Below are 15,246 nucleotides of genomic sequence, written 5' to 3' on the forward strand. Positions count from 1 at the left end.
TTTCCAGCCTCCCTCCCAGCCCAACCTCCCCTGTTTCACTGCAGCTCAGCCTTCTCTCTGGCTCCCTTTCTGCCTCTCCGTATGCCCAACTGCTCTGTCCCTCCCTCTTGCCTCAGAAAGTTCCAGAATCAGCTTTAGGCCTCTGGTCCTTCCAGCCACTTCCGACTCTCACTGTTACTCCTGCTCCTTTCTGTCCGTCTGCCTGTCTGTCCATCTCTCTGTCCAGGCAGGCTCCCTCGGGGTCGCCGTGTGCTGTGCGATGGCGGTCCCTCCTCTCACCCCCCAGGGGAGGTCGTGGTGAACATGGAGCCAGAGGTGCCTGTCCGGAAGCTGGAGACCATGGTGAAGCTGGACGCGGTAAGGCGCGTGGGGTCAGTCCTGCGCCTGCTGGGAATGTGTGACACTTCTCGCGAGCGGGGCCGCCTCCTTTGGCATGTCACGGTCGAGGGCCCACCCTGGCTACGTGTGCAAGCGGTCCATCCAAACACTGTCCTGGAATGTAAGGCTGTCGGTCCTGCGTGTGCATGCCTGAGTGTGCATGTGAACGTGCACACGTGCACGAGCGAGTGGTGTGCACGTACGAGAGACAGAGGGAGCAGTGACCGTTTGAGGTGATAGCCTGTAATTATTTTTACTCCAACAAGCCACACCACGTAGACACTAGGCTCCTTGTGTGAACACCAGCGTTCTTTCCAGAAGGTCCCTGGGTTTCCATCCCAGCCTTTAAAGAGCAGCCCTGCCTAGGCCTGGGCTGGGGAAGGATTTCCAGGTGGCAGCTCCTTCTTCCTCTTGGTCTTGGGACTAGGGGACGTTTATCTGCCAGAGGGGGACCTGGCCTCTGGGGTTTAGATGCAGAGATGGCACCTGCAGGGGAGGGTGGGGAGGAGGCCGGCCTGAACCAGGCCATCCTGAGTCCAGACAGCACCAAGGGGCTGGATGTGGGCTTCTTCCCTACCACATTATCTCCATCCCATTCCTGACCTCACGTGCTCCACACAGCCTGGGGCTCCTCCTAGCTTCTGAGGTCTGAGCTTGGTCTGAAATGACCTTCCCTTGGCCCACAGTCCTTACTTAACCACACAGAGTCCCCGCCGGCTGGCTGAGTTAGCACTGGGCATGGTTCTCAGGAAGGGGGAACAGGTACGGGCCAGGGCCTGGCCCACAGCACTGCCGGGAAAGCCCGCTGCTGGGGGGCTGGGCCTAGAGATCCCATGCCCCCTTGGCTCCCTCCCCGGGGGCTCCTCCTGGGGCTGGGGGTGGGCCCTGTCATTTCAGACCATCAGTGAACAAGACAGAGGACAGCACAGGCCCAAGCTTCGTCACCTTTCCCCAGGCCCTGGGCTCTGCTGGGGCGTTTTCACTAGGGCCCTCTTCAGCTACTCATTTGTGTGTGCCTCCGCTAAATTTTTAAAGCCCTTGCCCTGGTAAGGGGGGAGAGTAGGGTTGAAGTTGACCCTGTCCAGCCACCGTTACCGAACTCCCAGCACATGTGGGTCAGGCTCCCTGCCCAACCCTCAATGCCCACTGAAACCATCTGGGGGGTTTACAACTGTGCAGGTGCCCAGCCCCCACATTTGGACTCAGTGGCAACGTGGCACTGATGGTTTGTAAAGCCCCCCCCCCCCCCGCCAGCGATCCTGACGTGTAGCCGGGGTTGAGAGCCACCGTCCTTGAAAGTCTGAGGAGACATCTGCCAAGCAGACCTTTTTCAGGTTCACCAGGCAGTGTGCTCCTGTCAGGGCAAGGTCCACAGAGAGCACAGGGGCTCGTGGTGAATGGCCCTGCACGAGGTCCCTCTCAGCTCCCGCTCTTCTCCTCTCCTGGATGGACACCGCCTGCCGCTTCACGCCCTTGGTAGCTAATTCTGCCCCTGTCTCCTTGGTTCCCCTCTGCAGACTTCTGATGCCGTCATCAAGGTGGATGTGGTGAGTGCGGGCCCATCGGGGGCTTTGGGGAGAGAGGACCCTGCAGTGACATAGGGTATCAGGCCAAGGGGCCTGACATCAGGGACTGAGCCACTCCCCAGCCCCTGGATGCTCGGGGCCAGCACACCCTTCCGAAGAGGCAGAAGGAGAGAACTTCTCAGGCAGCAAAGCCCCTCACGTTGACAGGTCATGAGCCTCTCTGGGCCATGGCATCCTCCTCCACAAAACATGGCCCTTGACCCTTTGACATTGGTGGCCCCAAGAAGCCTCACGGAGTCTAAGGCTTCCCAGAAGCAGATGGTCAGAATGGATGGGGGACCCCTGGATGGTCTAGGGCCCTGGGAACGGCCAGGGAGCAGGGATGTATGCGGGACTCTGGACCTGGCCACCCCTCCAGGCTGACGAGGAGAAAGAGAAGAAGAAAAAGAAGAAAAAGGGCAGCTCAGAAGAGCCAGAGGAGGAGGAGCCCGATGAGAGCATGCTGGACTGGTGGTCCAAGTACTTTGCCTCCATCGATACCATGAAGGAGGTGAGGCCTCAGGCCCGGGCTGGGGAGCCAAGGAGGAATGGGGCTAGGGGAGGTGACCCAAACTCCACATCGGCCCCTCCAATCCAGCTTCTTTCCCATCCCCACCAGGGCCAGTTCCCCGACTCCATCAACATGAGCTTGGAGCACACTTGTTTCACATCCTTCAAGTTCTAGCTCAGGCCCCACCTCTTCCAAAATGGCAGTCCAGTCTACCTTCCCTGGCCAGGTTTCCTCTTGTCTTCACTCACTCACTCCACAAACATCTCTTGAGTATGTATGATGAGTCAGACACCTTCCTAGGTACTGTGGGAGCCAAAGATAAGTCCATACCTGCCCTAAGGAGCCCTCGGTCTACTGGGCAAATGGACACGGAAGCTGCTACACTACAGTGTGACGACAAAGCCAGAGCAATGCCTGGGGGAGTCAGAGAAGGCTTCCCGGGGAAGGTGACCTTTGAGGAAGAAGAGAAACATGTATGCCGAGGCCGAAAGGGAGCAATGGTTTCTTAGTAGTTCCTGCACCTCCTCACAATGCTTCATTCTGCACATCTCAGTCACTGTGGCTGTGAAATATTCTTCCCCGACTGTGCACGTTCAGCTTCTGTCTGCTGACACGGACTGCAAGTTCCAGAAAGTGCATTTCTCTTCTTCCTCACGTGTCCCTCTCCCTGGCTCAGGGCACTCCCTAGCTCAGGGCACTCCCCGACTTACTGACCGACCAGGAGGGACGTGTGCCCATGATTGTGCTTCCTCAGTAGGACCTGAGCTGATCCAGTCATCCTCTCTCCCCAGACCCTTTCTGTGGCCCAGGCTGTGTGCAAGGTTCCCGATGCACATTACTTAGCAGGCTAAGCTGCTGTAGCAAGTTAGATTGGTGTGAACAAGACAGAAGCTTCTTTCTGTCTCACATAATGTCTCGGAGAGTGGAATTAGGCTGGTATGGTGACATAATGGTGTCAGGCACGAAGACCCTGCCACTTGTTACTGGCATCTGCGTGGTTGGAGATGACTCACCCTCACGTCCGAACACCAGTGCCCATGAAAGGGGAAAGAGAAGAGAAGGAAGCATAGCCCTTTCCTCTTAAAGCCCCAACCTAGAGGTTGCACATATCACTTCCACTCATGTTGGCCTAAATCTAGTCCCTGTAGCCACACTTAGCTGCTAGGGAGGCTGGGAAATGTAATCTTTACCTACATGCTTGTGTGTCCAGAAAAACTTCTAAAACTCAGGAAGGCAGATAATTGGGGGTGGCCTACTAGTATCTTCTCCCACCATCATCTCCTGGATTCAAGCTGGCCAGGCTCGAGCTCCAAGGGGCTGCCTGTTGACTCCTGGTGTCTAATCCTGTAATTTGCATAGGTTGCCACCAGGTGGCGCCTTGGTTGAAACCCGGGGATTTAGTTCCCAGCAGGTGCAGTGAACTGGGTAGAACAGAGAGCCCATTTTTTCGTATTCAGTTATGCTTTTCTACTATACTTTTTCTATTAAAAAAAAAAAGAATACCACTAAGAATCAACATTAAAGGGCATTTTATTTTTAAATGGTGCACAATTTAAAGAATCATAAACTCCTGACCACAGTTGGTCATACTGTACACAATATCATAAACTTTTTTAACCCACTTACACAGAGTGCATGATGGGTTTGAACCCCAATAGGAAAAAGCGTCTGTTTCTTTTTTTTAATTATTTTTATTTGTTTATTTTTTAAGAGAGAGAGAAAGGGAGAGAGAGAGAGAGAGAGAGTGCAGGCCGGGGAGGGGCAGAGTGAGAAGGAGAGAGAAATCCCAAGCAGGCTCCGTGCTGTCAGTGCAGAGCCCAATGTGGGGCTAGAACTCACAAACCGCAAGATCATGACCTGAGCCAAAACCGAAAGGCCAAGACCCAATCAACTGAGCCACCCAAGCACCCCCAAAAGTTTCTAAGCATTTAAGACTGGTCTGAGACCACAGGATGGGGTTGAAAGACCCCTCCCCAGGAAGCCGACCTTCTCTCCTCTTCATCTCATCTTTTGGCAGCAACTTCGACAGCAAGAGGCCTCCGGCATTGACTTGGAGGAGAAGGAAGAGGTGGAGAACACGGAGGGTGAGCCCGGGACCCTGGGTCTCTGCCTCCCTGCTGCCCTGGAGGGCTGGCTCCTCGACCCACCACCCCAGCTGTTTGTCTTTCCCAGCCCAGGGCCCTGCGCCGCTCTAGCAGCCAAGGGCAGCTATCACCAGCCATCCCTGGGCACAGGGGGCAGGCGTGGGCTCTAATCTAGAGTGACCGGTTCAGCCACCATGGTGAGAGACATTTACAGCCACAGAACAACAGAGCTTCAGCGTTTTCCAGGCCTTTTCCATGGAACGCTATTAATGGGTATTCCAGAGGGAGAAGAGGATTCTTTGGTCAAATGGATTAAACAGGTCTCTTGGCACAGGACTTTCCAGTGCCTTTAATATGCAAATGTTATTATAAGTCTCTAAAAGGAAGATAGAATATAAAATATTTCCCCAGCTTCTTTGACCACAATAGGCACTCTCTTCTAACACATTCCAAGAACATCCACAGCGGCTGTTCCACTGAGTGCGGTTTGGGAAATGCTGGTGTAGAATAGCCCTCTGGATATGACAGACGAGCAGATTGAGGCCAGAGAGAAAAGTGCTGTGTGGCTCAGGCCTCCCGACTCAAGACCCACGCTCCTTCCCTGCTCTGCTCTGCCGGAGGGCATGGCAGTGGTCTTTGTACACAGTCCCAGTGTGGCTTTATGGGTGCCCTGCACCCACCCGTGGGAGGCAGCCATGCCAGGGAGTACTGTCTGCATCTTACCGATGGGTACACAGGGCCCAGAGGAGTTACATCAGCAAAGTCAATTAGCAGCCGATCTGGGTCTCTAACCCAGAACTTCCTGCTTCATCGTTTCTGCCCCAAACTGACCAGGGCCTCCTTTTCTGGTTCTGGCCAGGCCTAAAGGGGCCGATGAAGGGCAAGGAGAAGGCAAAGGCGGCGAAGGAGGAGAAGAAAAAGAGAACCCAGAGCCCCGGCACTGGCCAGGGGACTGAGGCCCCAGAGAAGAAGAAACCCAAGATTGATGAGCTTAAGGTGAGGGTCTGGGCGCAGACCCACCAGGGGTGTGGGGTCCTGCCTGGGGCGGGGGGGGGGGGGCAGATGGGACAAGACGGGGCGCAGTGGTCGTGCCGTGTCCCCCTGATGGCCTGGCCTGGCTCAGGTGTACCCCAAGGAGCTGGAGTCTGAGTTTGACAACTTTGAGGACTGGCTGCACACTTTCAATCTGCTGCGGGGCAAGACGGGGGATGACGAGGACGGTTCCACGGAGGAGGAGCGCATCGTGGGCCGGTTCAAGGTGAGGCAAGGAGTGTGCGCCCAGGCCCTGAGCATCGTACCCCTCGCCCGCCAGCTCTTCTCCCCACCCCGAGCCCAGGGCCGACAGTCAAGTGGAACTGTCAGCTGCCCTGATTCGTAAACATGAAAATATTTCTATGCTGCTTAAAAAAGAGCATCTGCCCTGAGTGCCCCACCCCCAACGTTGCCCTGGCCACTCCCTCCTGAGCCCCTGGACCCCCCTCAGATCCATCAACCCTGAGCACAGGATGCCATCCCTCTGTACCGTGGACCGTTTGGAACGCTACCCTCGCCTGAGCCCCTGCCTTGCCCCAGGGCTCCCTCTGCGTGTATAAAGTGCCACTCCCAGAGGACGTGTCCCGGGAAGCCGGCTACGACCCCACCTACGGCATGTTCCAGGGCATCCCCAGCAACGACCCCATCAATGTGCTGGTCCGAGTCTATGTGGTCAGGGTAAGACTCCCCTCGAATCCCCTCCCCCCGGTCTCCCAGTCCTCCTGCCCAGGAGGCGCTAAAGCAGCGCTCTAAAGTGTCAGTGTAAAGTGTCACAGCCCCAACTGGGAGGCACCACAGAGGTCACCTGGCCTAGTTCCCACCTTCTCTAGAGGAGGAAGCCAAGACCTGAGATGGGTGACGACTTTTGCCCCAGGTGACACAGCAACTCTCCTTTCTCGGGTCCAGTGCTCCCGCCCTTTGCTATCACGGGACCATCAGAGAGGGGTGAGGGCACTGGAAGGCGAAGAGGGTGTGTGGGGAGCCTGCTCAGGAGCACCCCTCCCCCACCCCAGGCCACGGACCTGCACCCCGCAGACATTAACGGCAAAGCCGACCCCTACATTGCCATCCGGCTGGGCAAAACTGACATCCGAGACAAGGAGAACTACATCTCCAAGCAGCTCAACCCTGTCTTTGGGAAGTAAGGCCTCCTGGCGGCCCACGGGCCACCGCCCCCTCTGGCCCCACCCGGCTTCCCCGGCCAGACACCCTCAGTCCTTCTAACCCCCACCCTGCCAGGTCCTTTGACATCGAGGCCTCCTTCCCCATGGAATCCATGCTGACAGTGGCCGTGTACGACTGGGATCTGGTAGGCACCGATGACCTCATCGGGGAAACCAAGATTGACCTGGAGAACCGCTTCTACAGCAAACACCGGGCCACCTGTGGCATCGCCCAGACCTACTCCATGTGCGTGGGGTGGGGGGCAGGGGCAGGGGTGGGGCGGGCGAACCTGCCGCATCTTGACTCCGAAACCCAAGACTCAGAGATCGTGGTCTGGGAAGGTGGATATATTACAGTTTCGGTCCCAGTCCAGGCGTCCATTCGTACAGACCGAGCAGACCACAGATTCTAACACAAGGAGAGAGCCGGGGGCGGGGGGCGGCTTCTAGGACGGGGGAGGCCAGGCAAGGAGAGAACCCCAGGGCTGGGAAGAGGCCAGGCAGAGGCCACTGGGGATCCAGCCGGTCTCTGCCACTGACAGGCTGTGTGACTCTCGACACGTCCCCAAACTCTCTGGTTACCAGTGTCCTCGTGGGAGTCTCTGAAGCTCCAGAGGAGAGGGCACAGTTGGGGAATGGATTGGGCTGTGTTGAGGGAGGCTGAAAGCTCATCCTCAGGACACGGGACACGTGAGGCTGGAGCCTGGGGTAAGAGGGATCAGCCTCGAGCAGCCCTAGTGTCTCGGGCAGGGCCTGCTTGCTGACATGGGGCAGCAGTCAACTTAAGAGAACTGGCAGGAACCAGCTGCCACCGGGGGATGGGCCCCAGCCCCACCCTGAGCCCCACGAAACCTGTATGCCCCCTCCCACAGACATGGCTACAATATCTGGCGGGACCCCATGAAGCCCAGCCAGATTCTGACCCGCCTCTGCAAGGAGGGCAAAGTGGACGGCCCCCACTTTGGACCCCCCGGGAGAGTGAAGGTGTCCAACCGTGTCTTCACTGGGCCCTCCGAGATCGAGGACGAGAATGGTAACAACGCGCTGGACACAGGGGGTGTCAGAGGCCAAGAGGGACCCACGCTTCCTGCGGCAGGACTTCAAGGCCTAGACTGGGGCGTCCTTAGACCCTCTGCCCATCAGCCTAGCGCCCTGCTCCCCTCTGCCCAGCCTCTGCCCTCCGGCACAAGTGCCTGCACACTTGTTGCCTTCTCTCTCCCTCCCAGAATTCCTGTGGGGTAGGGAGGTTCTTCCCATTCTACAGTGATTTGCCCAAAGTCACGTGGCCCTTCGGGGGCAGAGTGAGGGTGTGGGCCCGGGTCCCAGCTGACTCTCCCCACTCCTTTGTCACGTGGCACTTCCAGAGAACAGGAGACGCGTGCTGCGGAACTCATGCTGCAGCCCTGCAGGGTGCTGAGACAGGAAGTGGATTCCTCCCCTCCCTGCCCTCACAGCCCAGCAGGATTCTCTGGTCAGATCCCCCAGGCAGGGGAAACCCAAGAGCACAGGTCCCGCTGGGCCCCATGGGGCAGCTGAGAACTCGGGCAAGCCACGCTGCCCCCGTGCCTCAGTTTCCCCAACAGTAAAAGGAGACAGAATGGATGAGTGATGGCTCAGGGGCCGCTCTGTGCCCCTGAGTCTAGCCCCAGCACAGGTCCCTTGCTGTGCTGAGGCCCTATGTGCCGCTGACCCACCGGCACCCACAGGTCAGAGGAAGCCTACGGAAGAGCATGTGGCTCTATCTGCCCTGAGGCACTGGGAGGACATCCCCCGCGTGGGCTGCCGCCTGGTGCCCGAACACGTGGAAACCCGGCCCCTGCTCAACCCTGACAAGCCAGGCATCGAGCAGGTGACGCTCGCCAGGCCTAGATCCGAGGTTCTTTGGTATCTGGGATCAGGGAGTCCCTACCTGGGCCCATAAAAATGGATCCTCCAACTATTCGCTGCCTTCCCAAAAGCCTGGAAGGCACTTTCCTAGCATGGCCTCTCACGGTAACTCCAGGGGCCTGTGCCTTTCCTTTGAGTGTGAGCCCCATGAGCTCAGGTGCAGCCTGACGTGTCTCCCTTAGACGCTGTGATTGGCTGTTGGTGAGGTCATAGGGATTCTGGCGTCCAAGGACAAAAACTGATGAACCGGGTCCTGAGGGAACAAAGGTTGGGAGGGAGGAGAGCTGGCCTTCCCGGGCAGGGAGGGAGTCCCTGGGGAGATCTGCCACGCCCTCTCTTCCATAGGGCCGCCTGGAGCTGTGGGTGGACATGTTCCCCATGGACATGCCAGCCCCTGGGACACCTCTGGACATCTCCCCCCGGAAGCCCAAGAAGTGAGCTTCTGGAGCCCAGCACTACCTCCCCCATCTCTCGTCCCTCCCCCCGTGGCCTTCATTCCCGTGGGATCCCCAGGCCCAGACCACCTGCATCACCTTGGTCAGTGGTGTTTCCCATGTGGCCTTCAGTGGGGAACAGGGCAACCCATGGAGACAGCTATGGGGCCTACCCTAGGTGGGTCCCCTTTGCCAAGGCACAGCCACCCCCCCAGTGTGTGGGCAATGAGGTGATGTGTACTCACCAGCACCCTCCAGGGGACTCTCTTCCTCACAGCGGCATCACCCCTGAGAGCCCGCTCCCCTTGTCCCCACTCCAGGCTGTCATTAAGCTCTGCCAGGTTTTCTTTACAAGTGTTTAATGTTTATTTATTTTTGAGAGAAAGAGAACAGAATATGAGCAGGGGAGGGGCAGAGAGAGAGGGAGACACAGAATCCGAAGCAGGCTCCGGGCTCCGAGCTGTCAGCACAGGGCCTGACGCCGGGCCCGAACTCACGAACTGTGAGATCATGACCTGAGCCAAAGTCGGACACCTAACCAACTGAGCCACGCAGGCTCCCCAAGCTCTACCAGGTTTTCTTTAAAACCCTTGCCGAGGAGGTATGTAGAAGTGAGCGCCTGGAAGAGGGGGGACATTGATAGAGTGGAAAGAGCACTGGATCAGGAGCCAGGCCACCTGCCTCTCCTAGTTGGCCCTGGCCAGGTCATTTTACCTCCCTGGTCCTTGGTTTTCCCATCTGGAAGGCGGCAGGATGGAGTTGCTGCCGCTTCTAACATCCTAGTGCCTGGAACCAGGGCCAACCGCATGGGTGGGGAAGTTGCACAGACCCCACACTCAGAGGGGCCCCACGCTCACTTCAAAATGGCAGTATTTAAATTCTTAATGATTTTTTTAATAAAGGGCCCCACCTTTCCACTTTGCACCTGGCCCTGCAAATCATACGGCAAATTCTGCCTGGAATCGCCTCCAGGTCTGAGGTCACAGGTGTGCTGTCCCAGGGATGGCCACCAGGGGACACCCGACCCCATTGTGTCACCTGGGACTTGCAGTCCGGCGGGCGAGAGCCCCACTCTGAGGAAGGTGGAGAGGGGGCGACCCAACCTCACTTGTAAAGGCTGAAATGTACCTATTTATAATGACAATTACACCGCAAGGGGGAAAATCCTTTTCTGGGACAAGGACCTAAAGGAAACCAGATGCCATGAGCATGCCAGCTGCTGGGCCCACACGTAAACTTGTGTTAGACACAGTGTCTTCCGGCCTCTGGAGACCGAGTTCCTGCTGAGCCACCCCTCAGCAGCCACCCCTGCCCCTCCCAGGTCGGAGTCAGCCTCCCTGCCCGGGAGCGTGCTCTGTCCTGGCGAGCCGGCCAGACGGGCTTCCCCTAGGGTTCTCCTCACGACAGCCATGCCGGCCCCTCTCCCCGTCACCCGGGTCCCCTCCGCTCCCCTCCTTGCCCTCTTACCCGAATGGGCTCTCTGCACCCCAGCCTGGGCCAGCTCCCATGCTCACGAGTCCCAGCACTCCCCTCAGGTACCTGCCCCATCTACACCAAGACCCTGGGGCCGCCCCCACCCCCAGACTGCGAGCCAGCCTCTCCCCTGCCCAGGTATGAGCTCCGGGTCATCGTGTGGAACACAGACGAGGTGGTCCTGGAGGACGATGACTTCTTTACTGGGGAGAAGTCCAGCGACATTTTTGTGCGGGGGTGGGTGAGACGGCCCCTGGCTGGGGGGTAGGGGTGCTGGGACGGGTGAGCCCACCTTCCCAGGAGGCCAGGGAGGAGGGAGGGGGCTCCCTGCGGGTGGCCGCGGGTCTGGAGCTAATGGCACCCGGCAGGTGGCTGAAGGGCCAGCAGGAGGACAAGCAGGACACGGACGTCCACTATCATTCCCTCACCGGCGAGGGCAACTTCAACTGGCGCTACCTGTTCCCCTTCGACTACCTGGCCGCTGAGGAAAGGATTGTCATCTCCAAGAAGGAGTCCATGTTCTCCTGGGACGAGACCGAGTACAAGATCCCCGCGCGGCTCACCCTGCAGATCTGGGACGCAGACCACTTCTCCGCGGACGACTTCCTGGGTGCAGGGCTGGGGAGTGGAGGGGTAGGGCAGGGGGAGGCAGGGTTGGAGGGAGCCCACCCCGGTGGGGATCAACGGGACCCAGGCTGTCAGAGCTGACTCCAAGGTTGTCACAGGGGCCATCGAGCTGGACCTCAACCGCTTTCCCCGGGGCGCCAAGACAGCCAAGCAGTGCACCATGGAGATGGCCACGGGGGAGGTGGACGTGCCCCTGGTTTCCATCTTCAAGCAGAAGCGCGTCAAAGGCTGGTGGCCCCTCCTGGCCCGCAATGAGAACGATGAGTTCGAGCTCACGGTGGGGACCGCCAGGGCTCCCGCAGAGGGCGGGGCAGGGCTGGGCCGCGCACCCCGCCTGAGCCCTAGGATCTTTCTGTTCCTTTCCGCAGGGCAAGGTGGAGGCAGAATTGCATCTACTGACAGCGGAGGAGGCAGAGAAGAATCCGGTGGGCCTGGCCCGCAATGAACCTGACCCTCTAGAGAAACCCAAGTGAGTATGCTGCCTTGCCTGGCGCCCCTGCCACGCTGGTCCCTGGGGCCATGGGGGCAGGAAGGAGGGGCCAGAACCTTCTGGTCTTCTTGTTCCCACGCTGCAGGCACCTCTGGCGTTCTCTAGCCCTTTCAGGGCGGTAGCCTCATTGCGAGGGAGCCTCCTCCCTTCTCCGCTTCTGCCGGAATGCACCCCTCGCTCTGAACCGGGGCACGGGCGACCGGGCTTCCGTGCAGGGGATCAGCCCCTCTCCCAGGGAAGGCCCCATTTCACAGACTGAAACGCTCTTCCTCGTTTTTGCCAGAAGCGAGCGGGCTGGGGCCCCAGGGGGTCCCTGATGGCTGGGGAGGTGCCGGGAAGTGCGCACGCTCAGCCCAGGGTGCTCAGCCCAGGGTGCTCAGCCCAGGGTCGCCCCCCTGTTGCAAGACCCCTGACCACACCCTGAGCCTTCATCCTCTGTGTCCTCTCTCCGTGCTCCCTCCGCCCTCTCGCTGCTCCAGGCGGCCAGACACGAGCTTCTTCTGGTTCTTGAACCCTCTCAAGTCTGCCCGCTACTTCCTGTGGCACACAAGCCGCTGGCGGTTCCTCAAACTGCTCCTCCTCCTCGCCCTCTTCCTCTGCTCTGTGCCTGGCTACCTGGTCAGGAAGACCCTGGGGGCCTAAGCCTGGCATTCTGCTGGCTCTGGTCCTCCTCACTTCTTCCTCCAGACCCAGGGCCAATGAGCTTGGCAGCATGCGGAACACACACACACACACACACACGCACACACACATGCACACACACACAGGGCACGCACACACACACAGGGCATGCACACACACGCAGCAACTTGCAGGCTGTCAAACGGTACCACGGGCTCTCAGAACTCAAATCACTGTTTTACATGAGCGCGTGTCAGGCCAGAGAGGCGAAGCGACTCGCCTAAGGTCGCCCAGCAGATTAGGGCTAAGACTCAGCTTCGGCTTTCAAATTGCCACCCAGTCTTCTGAGCACCACCCCACCTCCTGTCCTCGTGACAGACCAACAGATACTAACCCAGGGCCATTGGCAGAAAGAGTTGACATGAGGACAGGGAACGGGGAGAGGGTTTGGCTAGGATTAGCCAGCGAGGCCTGACTAGTTCCTACCAGCATTCCCCTCCGGGCCCAGAGCCATTTTCTGCCAGGCAGGGCGGTAAGGAACCCCATCCAGTTCCCACATTTTTGCAGCCAGCTGAGCGGCTATTCAGGGCCGGGCACCGCGCCTAGCGTTTCACATGCACTTTCTCTCCTTACCCTTTCACTGACCCCGGAGGCAGGGTCCACTAGGCACCCCACTGCGTAAGGGAGGAAACTGAGGCTCAGACAGGCGTCCAACTTGCCCGTCACCGCTAAGGCTGGAAACCAGGTGCCCTGCGCCTGGCTCTGGGAGGGCACGGTCTGGGTCCTCCGGCGGCCGCTGGCCCAGGAGGTTGAAAAAGCATACTGGAATTTTATATCTTGACATCTTACAAAACCTACCGTTCCTGTAACGTAAACCACAGAAGGTAAAGCTTAGCAAGCCCCTTTTGGCCGGGAGTCTGTGCAGAAGGCAGAGCCGTAACCCCACCCCGACGGCGGGCAGGTGGTTGAGTGTGGCTGGCGCCCCAACCGGGGCTCCTCAGACCCTGGGCAGGGCCTGGTGGGGCCAGAAGCCCCTGTTCCTCAGAAAAGGGGGAGAGGTTGAGGAACACGGATTCACAGAAAGACAACGGGGGCCGAGCCTGGAGCACGTACAACGAGCCGCTAAGTAGACGAGGTTCCCGGGAATCAGAACAGCCTGCAGCCCTGCGGCTGCGTCTTCACATGGTGAGCGGCCAAGGCCAAGGCCAAGGCCGCCATCGTCCAGGTGTTAGCTGGACGGCTGCCCGACTGCCAGAAAGCCCTCCGGGCCTGGGGAGGAGGCTGGGGGCCAAAGAGTCCCCAGCAAACCTAGTGCTTAGAAAGGGCTAGAACCTGGCTCCAGCACTCACTACTTTGGGGACCGGGGCTGGGTCAGGGCCCGTGGGAGTCTAAGAAGGCTGAGGGCCTGGGGTGCCCTGGAGAGGCCCGCTGCCTGACCGTGGCTTCCCCTTCCCCAGCCGGCCTGACACCGCCTTCGTCTGGTTCCTCAACCCCCTCAAGTCCATCAAGTACCTCATCTGCACGCGGTACAAGTGGCTCATCATCAAGATCGTGCTGGCGCTGCTGGGGCTGCTCATGCTGGCCCTCTTCCTCTACAGCCTCCCCGGCTACATGGTCAAGAAGCTCCTGGGGGCGTGAAGCAGCCCCCCCACCACTACCGCCCCCCCAGGCCTAGCTGCCGCTCCCCGCCCCCCCCCTCCCGCCTGGACCTGTGCCTTTGCCCCTCCTCTGGCGTGGACCTTGCACTCTCCCTGGGGAGCTCGAGAAGCCCAGTGTCCCCCCTCCCCTTGCAGCCTCCTGCTTGCTGGGCTGGTGACACCCCTGCCCCTGCTCCACCTGAGCCGGCTGCGGGCCTCACCCCACCCCTCCGGCCCCTGCCCGAGGGGTGGGAAGTGTGGGCAGGGGTGGGGGTCTGCCCCTCCTTGCTGAGGCACCACTTTCTTCAGGCCCTGGCTCCGGGGAGGCCACCCCAGATGCCCCCAAGGCCCTCCAGTGGAAGAGTAAAACTTTAGTGGAATTGACTGAGAATCCCATCGTGGGCCAGTGCCCAGAGCTATAAAAAAGAAATGAGTAAGCAGAAAGCATCACCCTCCCTCCCCAACAGAATCCTGTGAGGACAGCCACACCACCAGTCTGTTCTGCAAACGTGGGCCAGGCCCTTCCTACCAATGGTGGGGAGGTGGCTGCTTCCTGCCTGCCGCCCTCTGAGAGTGGATCTTCTTCCCGCCCGGGAGACACCCCGGTGGGAGCACAAGCCCAGGCCCGGCCCTGCCTGTGGGTTTTTATCGCTTCCCAGAGCTTCCTCCGCCCAGACCAGTGCTCAGAAGCCTAGATGAGGAGCAGTGAGAGTGAACCCCTGTGCCCCACCCCCACCCCAGTGCCGACCCGCCCCGCCCTGCCAGGACCTCATTTCGGCCAGGCAGGGGGATGGTACTTGCAGTGAGAGCTGGGTTTCTCTTGGCTGTTGTTCCTTTCTTGCGTGGTGATTTTTCTCTTAATAATAAAAGAATGAAACACTGAGCTGACAGGTCTCCAGTTGGCCAAGCTGGGGGACCAGGATAGGGGCGCGAGGTCTGTGAGCACTCTGAGGATGGCAAACTCAGGACCAGCTGGGCCCCTCTGGCTTTTCCCCTTTGGGTAAGTGGCCTCATGGCCCAGGGTTGAAGGAGGGCCTAAGGCACTGGGCACCTGCAGGCTGCCCACAGGAGGAGCCTCACACTATACCAGGTGGAACCAGGGACCCCAAAAACTCACCAAAAGGGTCCTGCAGGCCCAAGGACAGTCGGAACGCTTAAGACCTTGCAAGAGCCCCAAAGCTCCAGCCTCCACTCACAGTCCTGCTCCAAATGCAAGAAGGAAGTCCCATGCCACCGGCCTGGGTCCAGTCTCACAGGGACACGCTGTTCTCATACCACAATCTGAGGTGGGGACAAAGTCCCCACATGACACAGAGGTGGGGTCATGGGCCAGGGTCTCACTGG

The 15,246-nt window shown here is 59.3% G+C and overlaps 1 protein-coding gene across 3 annotated transcripts in view; it reads left to right on the forward strand.

Moving 5' to 3' along the window:
• The window catches only part of OTOF (otoferlin), a 92,925-nt gene extending 78,140 nt beyond the window's left edge, over window positions 1-14,785 (forward strand). The window contains exons 30-47 of one of the 3 annotated variants that reach the window (XM_043604352.1): window positions 227-357; window positions 1,896-1,925; window positions 2,323-2,454; window positions 4,472-4,538; window positions 5,398-5,534; window positions 5,662-5,796; window positions 6,111-6,248; window positions 6,584-6,711; window positions 6,810-6,980; window positions 7,606-7,766; window positions 8,440-8,582; window positions 8,966-9,054; window positions 10,666-10,764; window positions 10,896-11,137; window positions 11,253-11,431; window positions 11,523-11,623; window positions 12,124-12,234; window positions 13,834-14,785. In XM_043604352.1, the coding sequence (XP_043460287.1) occupies window positions 227-357; window positions 1,896-1,925; window positions 2,323-2,454; window positions 4,472-4,538; window positions 5,398-5,534; window positions 5,662-5,796; window positions 6,111-6,248; window positions 6,584-6,711; window positions 6,810-6,980; window positions 7,606-7,766; window positions 8,440-8,582; window positions 8,966-9,054; window positions 10,666-10,764; window positions 10,896-11,137; window positions 11,253-11,431; window positions 11,523-11,623; window positions 12,124-12,234; window positions 13,834-13,903 (2,264 nt within the window). In that variant the 3' untranslated portion in view covers window positions 13,904-14,785. Of the gene's footprint in view, window positions 1-226; window positions 358-1,895; window positions 1,926-2,322; window positions 2,455-4,471; window positions 4,539-5,397; window positions 5,535-5,661; window positions 5,797-6,110; window positions 6,249-6,583; window positions 6,712-6,809; window positions 6,981-7,605; window positions 7,767-8,439; window positions 8,583-8,965; window positions 9,055-10,665; window positions 10,765-10,895; window positions 11,138-11,252; window positions 11,432-11,522; window positions 11,624-12,123; window positions 12,235-13,722 lie in introns of all 3 variants that reach the window. The other 2 variants (XM_043604350.1, XM_043604351.1) reach the window with 2 other exon arrangements.
• Window positions 14,786-15,246: the final 461 nt, after the last annotated feature.

This window comes from Prionailurus bengalensis, chromosome A3 (assembly GCF_016509475.1).
Source record: "Prionailurus bengalensis isolate Pbe53 chromosome A3, Fcat_Pben_1.1_paternal_pri, whole genome shotgun sequence".
Lineage (NCBI taxonomy): Eukaryota > Metazoa > Chordata > Mammalia > Carnivora > Felidae > Prionailurus > Prionailurus bengalensis.